The sequence below is a fragment of the Mytilus edulis genome, chromosome 10 (genome assembly GCF_963676685.1).
Source record: "Mytilus edulis chromosome 10, xbMytEdul2.2, whole genome shotgun sequence".
Lineage (NCBI taxonomy): Eukaryota > Metazoa > Mollusca > Bivalvia > Mytilida > Mytilidae > Mytilus > Mytilus edulis.
The window spans coordinates 46,490,678-46,503,534 of NC_092353.1; the positions used below are offsets into that span (position 1 = coordinate 46,490,678).

General features: G+C 33.2%; 1 protein-coding gene across 1 annotated transcript in view; it reads left to right on the forward strand.

The window, feature by feature from the left end:
- LOC139491311 (protein O-mannosyl-transferase TMTC3-like) overlaps positions 1-12,857 on the forward strand; it is a 49,093-nt gene that overhangs the window by 14,048 nt on the left and 22,188 nt on the right. Inside the window, exons 11-17 of the mRNA XM_071278930.1 lie at positions 684-821; positions 1,951-2,075; positions 2,523-2,626; positions 3,383-3,465; positions 6,143-6,215; positions 6,859-6,945; positions 9,986-10,059. Coding sequence (XP_071135031.1) covers positions 684-821; positions 1,951-2,075; positions 2,523-2,626; positions 3,383-3,465; positions 6,143-6,215; positions 6,859-6,945; positions 9,986-10,059 — 684 coding nt within the window. The remainder of the gene's footprint in view (positions 1-683; positions 822-1,950; positions 2,076-2,522; positions 2,627-3,382; positions 3,466-6,142; positions 6,216-6,858; positions 6,946-9,985; positions 10,060-12,857) is intronic.

A 12,857-nucleotide genomic window follows, 5' to 3' on the forward strand; every position in this document is an offset into this window, starting at 1 on the left:
GACCATGTTCATGTGCTGATTCTTCTTGTATGCTTCTTTATTTAATGTAAAGATACTTGTCCAGGGATTTTGGAAGTACCATCCTGCACACCTTCATTCATTTTAGTGGAACATTCCTGAATGCTAGAAGATCAAGAATATTTTTAACTTGTAAAACTTAGAATGCAATCCTAGATATCCCAATTTTACACTATTTAAGTTAAAGTTAATTGATACCTTGTTTAACAATGAAATCTGTTAAACTGAACCTTATTGCAAAAAGATAAACCTGTTGAAATGCAACTGTGTGCATAATAAACATTGTATGTTTTTTCACAAGTCAATCCTATCTGCAATTTAAAGCCTAAATTAAAACTTTTACAGTTCTACTTTATTTTACAAAAATATAAAAATGTAACGATTACATCTACTGTAAATTTATTATGTGAGTAAATGATCAACACAGTTTACTTAGGCAGTCAGACTGTATAAAACACTTAATTTCCTTATAAACAAAGGTTAAAAAGATTTATTTTCATATGAAAGCAAATGAGCATTTACTTTATACATATTTTATCAAGTCCATAAAAAATCTTTTGCCATGCTTCTAAATAGAATTTATTGATAGGTTAGATTTTTTGTGTTCATATTGACCAATGAAATTCTAGCTTGCATACAACATTGGGGTTTTTCATCTTTTACAGGAAATCAGAATATTCTCTATTCAGATCAGCTCTAAAGGTTAATCAGCAGAATGCCAAGTTATTTAACAATGTTGGACATGCCCTAGAAAAAGACCAGAATTGGTCCAAAGCTTTGGAATATTTCCAGAAAGCAGTAAGGTATGAAAATGAAAAATAAAATAACAAAGTACACATTTAAATAATTTATGTAATTACTTTAGAAAAGTTTAGTGCTTTTTTCACATTTTTGTTACAACTAACACTGATTGTAAGTTAAACTGAAATGTTCATGACTGACAGTATTTTTCCTTGTCAGACTATTTGGTGAAATGATGTGCTGGTTCAAGTTCTTCATGTTATATATTTATTTATTTGATATACTATATCTTGGCTGTCAGTTTTTGATGGTGGAAGAAGGCAGTTTCCAGAGATAACTACCAACCTACAGCAGAAAAGCTAGCAACCAGATAGGGGTAGATTGCACCTGCCCTGTGTGGGGTTAAAACAAACTCACAACCTCAGTGCTGACATGCTAGTGATACAGTAGTGGACTAATTAGACCACATGACCCCCAAGGGTCCTTGATCTTGAGAATTTGTAAATACATGTACTTTGGAATGGTTATTATTTTTGGTTCAAACAAACTCACAACCTCAGTGCTGACATGCCAGTGATACAGTAGTGGAATACTTAGACCACATGATCACCCCCAAGGCTCCTTGATCTTGAGAAGTTGTAAATACATGTACTGTGGATTCATTATTATTCTTGGTTCAAACAAACTCACAACCTCAGTGCTGACATGCCAGTGATACAGTAGTGGACTAATTAGACCACATGACCAACAAGGCTCTTTGATCTTGAGAAGTTGTAAATACATGTACTGTGGATTCATTATTATTCTTGGTTCAAACAAACTCACAACCTCAGTGCTGACATGCTAGTGATACAGTAGTGGAATACTTAGACCACATGTCCAACAAGGCTCCTTGATCTTGAGAAGTTGTAAATACATGTACTGTGGATTCATTATTATTCTTGGATACCAATTTTCTTGGGTTCAGGTAAACCTAGAATTCAAATATTCAACATATTTTCAATAGACTTTGTATATAGAGATGGGCAAAACCAAGAAATCAAATAAACACATGAAATTACAAGTTTTTAGCAATCCAGGAAAATTGATACCCATGAAAATAAATGAATCCACAATAACTGACACTGATGAAGATCTTGCAGCAGCAACAAACTATTGACCGAACATAAATATTTTCACATGCTTTTTCAGTGTACAACCAGATGATATCGGAGCACATATAAATGTAGGAAGAACTTACAACAACATGAACATGAGTAGTGAAGCAGAGGAAGCTTATATGAAAGCTTTACATTTATTCCCTCCTATTATACCAGGTAATACTACAAATGTATCAACATTTAATATTTTTTATTTTTAAGTTATCTCCCTTTTTTGGTTTGTAAGGAGTTATTGTTCTTAGTTTCAGATACTCTTCTCTATTGGAAAATATTCCGTCCCCAATACTTTGAGGTTGGTGACAGAAATCGTGCACAGAGGATGAAGTTTATGATACATACATACATTGGTTCAAGAATTGGATAAACATTATTTTTCACCACTCACTCGTTTCATATGACTTTAAACAAAAATTTTAATGGGAAATTTTGCCATGATTTGAGTGAACTTTTTCTGTCTAAAACACATATCAATAAATATTAATGGTGGATCTGAAATTAAATGACAGCTTATACAAACAATTTTCCTTCCTCTTTGAATTTACTTTGATTTTCTTTTCCCTGTTTGCTGTCCTGATCATTAATGAGTTTTCACATATTTTCCAGGAAGAAGTTATACAGCCAGAATTGCACCTAACCATCTGAATGTTTACCTTAACTTAGCTACATTGATGGTGAAAAATGAATCAAGACTTCATGAAGCTGATAAGGTAAACAGATGTTGAAAATTATATCTTTCCAATAGTGAAAAAGATTTTTTTTAGGAATAACAGGTAATCCATCAGAAATGATTGATTGCTGCAGTATTGAAATTTTTATTTACACCAGACGAGTGTTTCGTCTACAAAAGATTCTTTAGTGACGCAAATTTAAATATTGTGACTGGATTATTATATTATCAAGGTTAAGGCGGTTCCAAACACCTCGACTAAAAATGATTTGGCTCATTCAATTTATAATTTTTACAAAATATTTACTTTGACCATTTGACAAAAATACAAAAATTTCAAAAAACTTGAACCACACACTTCATCTAAAACATTTAATTGGATATATAGCAGTTTGCCAAACACTAAAAAATTATATTGATCTTTGAGAAGCTTAATATTTCTTTAACAATAGATCATGATTAAAACGTTCAGCTAATTTTTACAGAGTTGTCTCACTGTAGTGTTATATACCTCCTTTATGTAGTATAGTAGGATCTTTATTTCTCCTAAGAATATCAGATTTCATCAAGAATAATATTCAAATATATATTCTGGAGTTTGTAGAATAATTGTACAGGGCTTTTATACACATATGATCTTTAGAATATACCATGCATACAAATCAGAAAAGCTGTTCAGGATAAAACTGTTATTATAACAACCTTAACCTTGTTAAGAGGGTGCCTCCACCTTTTACTCATGAATAGAATTTACTTGTACTTCATGAGGAATACGTTTGTTTCTTGTGTCTTTTAGATGTTACAGACAGCAGTCAGTATGAGACCTGATTATGTACAGGGATACATTAATAGAGGTGATATCATGGTCAAGCTAGGAAGGTACGGTAATTTATCTTGTTTGAAGAGTTTTAAAATTTACACCAGCTTAACCAAGGATCATAGTTTAGATGGTTTTCATGAGGCATTGAAAATAATATGTTTGGTTTCTAGTTATGACTCTGAAAATGTGGAGGGTTAGTTGTATGGTCTATTACGCTTAAGGTAACTTGGTTAACAACAAAAAATGAAAAATAGATTAAACTGGAAGACAAACATCACATGTCGACAACTGGGGTCTCGGTCATAAGACTTTACTTAATTCAATATTCAAGACAGTACTCAGTGCTCGAAACACAAAATCCAGTATTTTGATTGGTTGATTTCTGAGTCTGAGTGAGATAATCATGATCAAAAGTTTTATGATGGCAAAGCATGAACTGAAAAAATGCATCAGATAAATATGATTTTTTTTCTTTCAATTGAAGGCATCTAGAATTATAAACAGGTACATAAAGTGAGTGGCAGGGTTATAAGGATCCAACTATTTATCAAAGATTTAACAACTGCATACAAGATAATTTGTTTTCTGACATTTCTGAAATACTACTGCATCTACTTTGAATTTGTTATATTCCTGTGATCAGTTTCATAAAACATCTTCTGATTAAGTTGATTGTATATATACTGAATTGTTCATGACTTACGATAAACTTTAATTGTAAGATTTTTTTGTGAAACTGATCACAGGTTTAAAGGGGTTTCCCTCTGTCCGTCAATCTGTCCTGTGAAATTCCTATTTACTTTTTAGCTCACCTGGCCCAAAGGGCCAAGTGAGCTTTTCTCAGCACTTGGCGTCCGGCGTCCGTCGTCCGTCGTCTGTCGTCCGTCGTCTGTCGTCCGTCGTCGTCTGGCGTCGTTAACTTTTACAAAAATCTTCTCCTCTGAAACTACTGGGCCAAATTTAACCAAACTTGGCCACAATCATCATTGGGGTATCTAGTTTAAAAAATGTGTCTGGTGACCCGGTCAACCAACCAAGATGGCCGCCATGGCTAAAAATAGAACATAGGGGTAAAATGCAGTTTTTGGCTTATAACTCAAAAACCAAAGCATTTAGAGCAAATCTGACATGGGGTAAAATTGTTCATCAGGTCAAGATCTATCTGCCCTGAAATTTTCAGATGAATCGGACAACCCGTTGTTGGGTTGCTGCCCCTGAATTGGTAATTTTAAGGAAATTTTACTGTTGTTGGTTATTATCTTGAATATTATTATAGATAGAGATAAACTGTAAACAGCAATAATGTTCAGCAAAGTAAGATTTACAAATAAGTCAACCTGACCCAAATGGTCAGTTGACCCCTTTAGGAGTTATTGCCCTTTATAGTCAATTTTTAACCATTTTTCGTAAATCTTAGTTATCTTTTAGAAAAATCTTCTCCTCTGAAACCACTGGGCCAAATTAAACCAAACTTGGCCACAATCATCATTGGGGTATCTAGTTTAAAAAATGTGTCCGGTGACCCGGCCAACCAACCAAGATGGCCACCACGGCTAAAAATAGAACATAGGGGTAAAATGCAGTTTTTGGCTTATAACTCAAAAACTAAAGCATTTAGAGCAAATCTGACATGGGGGTAAAATTGTTTATAGGGTCAAGATCTATCTGCCCTGAAATTTTCAGATGAATCGGACAACCTGATGTTGGGTTGCTGCCCCTGAATTGGTAATTTTAAGGAAATTTTGCTGTTCTTGGTTATTATCTTGAACATTATTATAGATAGAGATAAACTGTAAACAGCAATAATGTTAAGCAAAGTAAGATTAACAAATAAGTCTACATGACGGAAATGGTCAGTTGACCCCTTTAGGAGTTATTGCCCTTTATAGTCAATTTTTAACCATTTTTCGTAAATCTTAGACATCTTTTACAAAAATCTTCTCCTCTGAAACTACTGGGCCAAATTAATCCAAACTTATCCACAATCATCTTTTGGGTATATAGTTTAAAAAATGTGTCCGATGACCCGGCCATCCAACCAAGATGGCCGCCATGGCTAAAAATAGAAGATAGGGGTAAAATGCAGTTTTTGGCTTATAACTCAAAAACCAAAGCCTTTAGAGCAAATCTGACAGGGGGATAAATTGTTTATCAGGTCAAGATCTATCTGCCCTGAAATTTTCAGATAAATCGGACAACCCGTTGTTGGGTTCCTGCCCCTGAATTGGTAATTTTAAGGAAATTTTACTGTTTTTGGTTATTATCTTGAAAATTATTATAGATAGAAATAAACTGTAAACAGCAATTATGTTCAGCAAAGTAAGATTTACAAATAAGTCAACATGACCGAAATGGTCAATTGACCCCCTAAGGAGTTATTGTCCTTTATAGTCAATTTTCAACAATTTTTATAAAATTTGTAAATTTTTACTAACATTTTCCACTGAAACTACTGGGCCAACTTCATTATAGATAGAGATAATTGTAAGCTGCAAGGATGTTCAGTAAAGTAAGATGTACAAACACATCACCATCACCAAAATACAATTTTGTCATGAATCCATCTGCTTCCTTTGTTTAATAGTCACATAGACCAAGGTGAGCGACACAGGCTCTTTAGAGCCTCTAGTTTTTCTAGGAACTACATATCAGAGTTCCCTAAAACTTAATATACATGTCAGAATTATCATGTATTTTTTTAGTTTTAGAATTTACAGTATATGTTTTATATTTCAGAATGAAAGAGGCAATAGAGATCTACAAAACAGCTCTGAAATATGAACCAGATAATGCTGATGTCTATTACAATGTATGTTTTATGATAGAAAAGAAGTTAGAATATTTTTTTGATTTCAAAGTAACTTATTTTATATTAAAATCCAGGAAAAAAATGTTTGAGAGTCAGTTTTTAGCTCCAGTCTGATTTTATATCAATTATATTTTATAACTTATTAGCAGCTTTCCACATGTGATTTGCTCTTAAATAAGAAAATGAAATGACTTATTAAGGTGGTACCTAACACTACAGGGAGATAACTCTGTAAAGTCAGCTAAACGTTTTAATAACGTTGTGTTGTATTGGGAATATTAAGCTTCTCAATGATCAAAATTGGTGTTTGTCAAACTGCTATATAACCAGTGTAATTTTTCTGACAAAACGATTGGTTCAATATTTTGGAATTTTTTATATTTTTGTTAAAGGGTCAAAGTAAATACTTTGTCAAAATTTAATTAAAATTAAACGAGCCAAATTATTTTTAGTTAAAGTGTTGGGTACCACCTTCAATAAATCACATACATATATTTTCAGCACATACACTGCTTAAAATAAATCAATTTAAAAGAAATGTCTAAACGTAATCATTTGCATAGTAGATAACTTGCTTTTGTATGTCATGTCAGAATGGATTGCTTACAGCATTAACATCTCTTTGATTTATGGTTATTTGTAGCTTGGTGTTGTGAGTTTGGAACTGAAAGACCCAGATGCAGCAAGAGTATATTTTGAAACTGCTTTGCAGCATGACCCAGATCATTGGGTAAGCATTTGTATATTTTTGTTGTAGATACATAATCGAATAATAAAATGCCATGATAAGTTTCCTCTTTTAACAGTTACACCCAGGGTTAAATAAAGCTAAAGCTTGTGAAAATATTGTCAATTACCAATTATATTTGAATTAGCAAATGAAAGAATATCCACATTTTTCTCCTCTTTTAAGATCTAAATGCAAGGGTCAACCTTACCAATTGTCAAGTACTAAAGTAATATTTGATAATCAACAAAATTTGAAATGTTGGAAATTATCTCCCTTTTTAGCTCACCTGGCCCATAGGGCCAAGTGAGCTTTTCCCATCACTTGGCGTCCGGCGTCCATCGTCCGTCGTCTGTCGTCCGTCGTCCGTCGTCGTCCAGCGTCGTTAACTTTTACAAAAATCTTCTCCTCTGAAACTACTGGGCCAAATTACACCAAACTTGGCCAAAATCATCATTTGGGTATCTAGTTTAAAAAATGTGTCCGATGACCCGGCCAACCATCCAAGATGGCCGCCATGGCTAAAAATAGAACATAGGGGTAAAATGCAGTTTTTGGCTTATAACTCAAAAACCAAAGCATTTAGAGCAAATCTAACAAGGGGTAAACTTGTGTAACAGGTCAAGATCTATCTGCCCTGAAATTTTCAGATAAATCGGATAACCTGTTGTTGGGTTGCTGCCCCTGAATTAGTAATTTTAAGGAAATTTTGCTGTTTTTGGTTATTATCTTGAATATTATTATAGATAGAGATAAACTGTAAACAGCAATAATGTTCAGCAGAGTAATATTTACAAATAAGTCAACATGACCGAAATGGTCAGTTGACCCCTTTAGGAGTTATTGCCCTTTATAGTCAATTTTTAACCATTTTTCGTAAATCTTAGTAATCTTTTACAAAAATCTTCTCCTCTGAAACTACTTGGCCAAATCAATCCAAACTTGGCCACAACCATCTTTGGGGTATGTAGTTTGAAAAATGTGTCCAGTGACCCAGCCATCCAATCAAGATGGCCGCCATGGCTAAAAATAGAACCTTGGGTAAAATGCAGTTTTTGGCTTATAACTCAAAAACCAAAGCATTTAGAGTAAATCTGACATGAGGTAAATTTGTTTATCAGGTCAAGATCTACCTGCCCTGAAATTTTCAGATGAATTGGACAACCCGGTTTTGGGTTGCTGCCCCAGAATAAGTAATTTTAATGAAATTTTGCTGTTTTTGGTTATTATCTTGAATATTATTATAGATAGAGATAAACTGTAAACAGCAATAATGTTCAGCAAAAAAAGATTTACAAATAAGTCAACATGACCGAAATGGTCAGTTGACCCCTTTAGGAGTTATTGCCCTTAATAGTCAATTTTTAACCATTTTTCGTAAATCTTAGTAATCTTTTACATCTTCTCCTCTGAAACTACTTGGCCAAATTACACCAAACTTGGCCAAAATCATCATTGGGGTATCTTGTTTAAAAAATGTGTCCGGTGACCCGGCCAACCATCCAAGATGGCCGCCATGGCTAAAAATAGAACATAGGGGTAAAATGCAGTTTTGGGCTTATAACTCAAAAACCAAAGCATTTAGAGCAAATCTGACATGGGGTAAAATTGTGTAACAGGTCAAGATCTATCTGCCTTGAAATTTTCAGATAAATCGGATAACCTGTTGTTGGGTTACTGCCCCTGAATTAGTAATTTAAAGGAAATTTTGCTGTTTTTGGTTATTATCTTGAATATTGTTATAGATAGAGATAACTTGTAAACAGCAATAATGTTCAGCTAAATAAGATTTAGAAATAAGTCAACATGACCAAAATCGTCAGTTTACCCCTTAAGGAGTTGTTGCCCATTTTATTCAATTTTTAACAATTTTCACTAATTTGGTAAATTTTTGTAAATTTTTACAAAATATTTTTCACTGTATCTAAAGGTCCAAGTTTATTATAGATAGAGAAAATTCTAAGTACCAAGAATGTTCAGTAAAGTAAGATCTACAAACACATCACTATCAGCAAAACACAATTTTGTCATGAATCCATCTGTGTCCTTTGTTTAATATGCACATAGACCAAGGTGAGCGACACAGGCTCTTTAGAGCCTCTAGTTTATGCCCCACCTACGATAGTAGAGGGGCATTATGTTTTCTGGTCTGTGCGTCCGTTCGTCCGTCCGTCCGTCTGTCCCGCTTCAGGTTAAAGTTTTTGGTCAAGGTAGTTTTTGATGAAGTTGAAGTCTAATCGACTTCAAACTTAGTATACATGTTCTCTATGATATGATCTTTTTAATTTTAATGCCAAATTAGAGGGTTTACCCCAATTTCACGGTCCACTGAACATAGAAAGTGATAGTGCGAGTGGGGCATTTGTGTACTGGGGACACATTCTTGTTTAAGTTCTAAATGCAGGAATCAACAATAAAGCTTGTCTAATTGTTCAGTATTAAAATAATGTTTGAATTTAAACAAATTATGATCTCCCCTTTTAATATTTAAATCCAAGGTCAAATAAAGCTCGTATAGTAACAGAAAAAAATGGATAGACATGGGCGATGTTTTTTTTTTTATACTATATATGAAACTTAAAGTTTTTGTCTACAAAAAATTTTTCAGTGATGATAGAATCAAAATAGTTAAAAAGGCCAAATAAGCATGAAGTGGAAGAGCATTTCGAAATAAGGTATTGTTGGGTTATCAAAAAACAAATTAAAAATTGAATGGAAATCAAGATTGTATTCGTTATTTGTCATATATGCTTTATCATAACAACCCTGCAAACCCCATGTGTTCTCTTCAGGGAGTCTTAAAGCATTGCAGATTTACCAGGTGTAAGTTCACTCTCATCTATAAATTAAGAAATAATTATGTTTTTCGTTGAAAGTTTGAAGCAAAATAAAAAAAATATAAAAAAAAACCATGTTGATATTTATCAAATAAAAATGCATGTATCAATACAGGGAATGTATGTTCTTTTAAAATTGCTGTTTGAGAATTATTGAGTCTTTGTCTGTATCAACTAAATAATCTACTTTTTAATGATTTTTTCAGCAATCTTTGTATAATTCAGCCATCATGATACAGGAACATGGAAATGCTAATGATTGGCCAGAACTTGAAAAGAGGTATGATTAAACGTAGATTGTAGATATATTGTTAAACTCACCTATAAGCAGATAAATAGTGGTAAAAAGATAGGGAACATAGAGAACATACTAATATCAATATATCTTTGTCTTTGCTTATTTGCAACACTAACAATAATAAATGGTGATGCAGTGAATACTTCAATGAGACAGAAACCCATCAACACAAATTTTTTTTTTTGAAAAATCTCTTTTATCAAGTCTGCAGAAACATATGTAATGATACTGAGCCAATTGTTCCTTCCTTGCTATTTCTACTGAATTAGGGAAGATAATCACAGACTTTAATACATAAAAAGCATATACCAGATATGAAATATTTTCCTTAACCATGCTTGTCATGTAACTATAGTGTTCAGAGGAAAGACAATAGGTAGGGTTCATCATTTATGGGCGTATGACATTTGCACCGATTTTGAACATTTTCATTCTTTCATTTGCCGATTTCATTTTTAGCTCACCTGACCTGAAAGGTCAAGTGAGCTATTCTTATCACTTGGCGTCTGTCGTCCGTCGTGCGTCGTCTGTAAACTTTTACAAAAATCTTTTCCTCTGAAACTACTGGGTCACATTTAACCAAATTGGCCACAATCATCCTTGGGTATCTAGTTTAAAAAATGTGTCAGATGACCTGGCCATCAAACCAAGATGGCCGCAATGGCTAAAAATAGAACACAGGGGTAAAATGTATATTTTGGCTTATATGTTTAAAACCAAAGCATTTAGAGCAAATCTGACATGGGGGTAAAATTGTTTATCAGGTCAAGATCTATCTGCCCTGAAATTTTCAGACAAATCGGACAACCTGTTAATGCGTTGCTGCTCCTGAATTGGTAATTTTAAGGAAACTTTGCAGTTTTTGGTTATTATCTTGAATACTATTATAGATAGAGATAAACTGTAAACAACAATAATGTTCAGCAAAATAAGACCTACAAATAAGTCAACATGACCAAAATTGTCAGTCAACCCCTTTAGGAGTTATTGCCTTTTATATTTATAATCAATTTTAACTTTTTCGTCATTTTTTGTAACTGTACAAAAATCTTCTATTCTGTAACTACAGGGCCAAATTTAAACTAACTTGGCCACAATCATAATTGTGGTATATAGTTTAAAAAATGTGTCCGATGACCCCACCTACCAAACAAAATGGCCAATATTGCTAAAATGAGAACATAGTGGTAAGATGCAATTTTTGCTTTATATCTTTGAAACTAAGACATTTAGGGCAAATCTTTCAAGATTTAAATGTCCATCAATATAAAATCTATCCCCTCACAAATTTTCAGATGAATCCTACAACCCGTTGTTGGGTTGATGCCCTAAAATTTGTAATTTTAAGGAAATTTTGCAGTATTTGGTTATTATATTGAATACTATTATAGATAGAGATAAACTGTAAAGAGCAATAATGTTCAGCAAAGTAAGATCTACAAATAAGTCAAACATGACCAAAATTGTCAGAGAACCCCTTAAGGAGTTATTGTCCTTTATAGTCCATATTTCTAATACAATGGGCCAAATTTAACCAAACTTGGCCACAATCATAACTAGGGTGTCTATTTTAAAAAAGTGTCTAATGACCCCGCCTACCAACCAAGATGGCCGACATCAGTAAATACAGTAACAGGTGAGCGACACGGGCTCTTGAGAGCCTCTAGTTTCATTTGCGCTAATTTTATTTTTTCTCCTAATTGCACTAGTAGCACGATTTCAGTCTGAAACGGTCATTTTGGTCTGATCACATCTTGATTGACTGGATTTACCGCTAGAAAAAATCGTCAAGATATTTAAGATAGTTAAGTCGCCGTTCAGATCGATAGCCTCATCAGGTAAATCAGTTCGTTAAGGCGTGTCAAGACGGAAAAGACTGAATCGTCTAGCGGGTTGTTTAGACCCGTTAAGACCGTGTCAGACCAAAACAGACCATGGATACAAAAGAACGTTCAAAATTTTCAGACCCTGTTTTGATCCGTTCAGTATACCGGTTTGATACCACGAGTTGCGCCCCTTCTACTCGATAATGCATTTTAGATTAATACATGTATATATGTATTTTATTATTAGAATTTGAAGTATATTTTGATTAATTAACAAAAAAAGATTAAATCTTGTGTTAATTCTTTATTTCTTTTCTTGTTTTGTTGAGGAACTAATAAACTATTCGTCTATATATATATGTTGTTTATTTTTTAATAAATGTTAGTTTATATAAATATATATTGATAATTAAATGCAAGGACGTACGTTAATTGTATACACACCAGAATGTATGCCATAAATTTAACCTTGAAATGTTGTGAACACCGGTAAAAATGTTTTTTGTATTTGAAGATTAGTAACGGAAAATCCTAAAGGTAACCTAAAAAAGTTAAGGAGATGTGGTATGATTGCCAATGAGACAATCCACAGAAATGCAGCGGAGGCAAATTAACACAGTCATGCATATTTTTGTTTTATGCATGACAGTTTCTTTAATTCGTTTTCTGTTGATATATGTCCTAGTTTACCGTTGAAGCTGTTGCTTTTTTGGTATGTTTATTTTTTTTCGTGCGAGTAAAATTACTCTATTAAAGTTTATTCCCGACATTCGGAAATTCGAAAAAAGACTTCCCGGATCCCGAAACCTGATCATATACTGCATTCAGTCTCTGTCGGGACGGTGTTAAAGTATCACCGTATAAAAATTTTCATTCAAACAATATATCCTTATAATATTTATTTTCTTATCCATATAATATGTATACAGTACTTTGTATATACTTTGTATATAT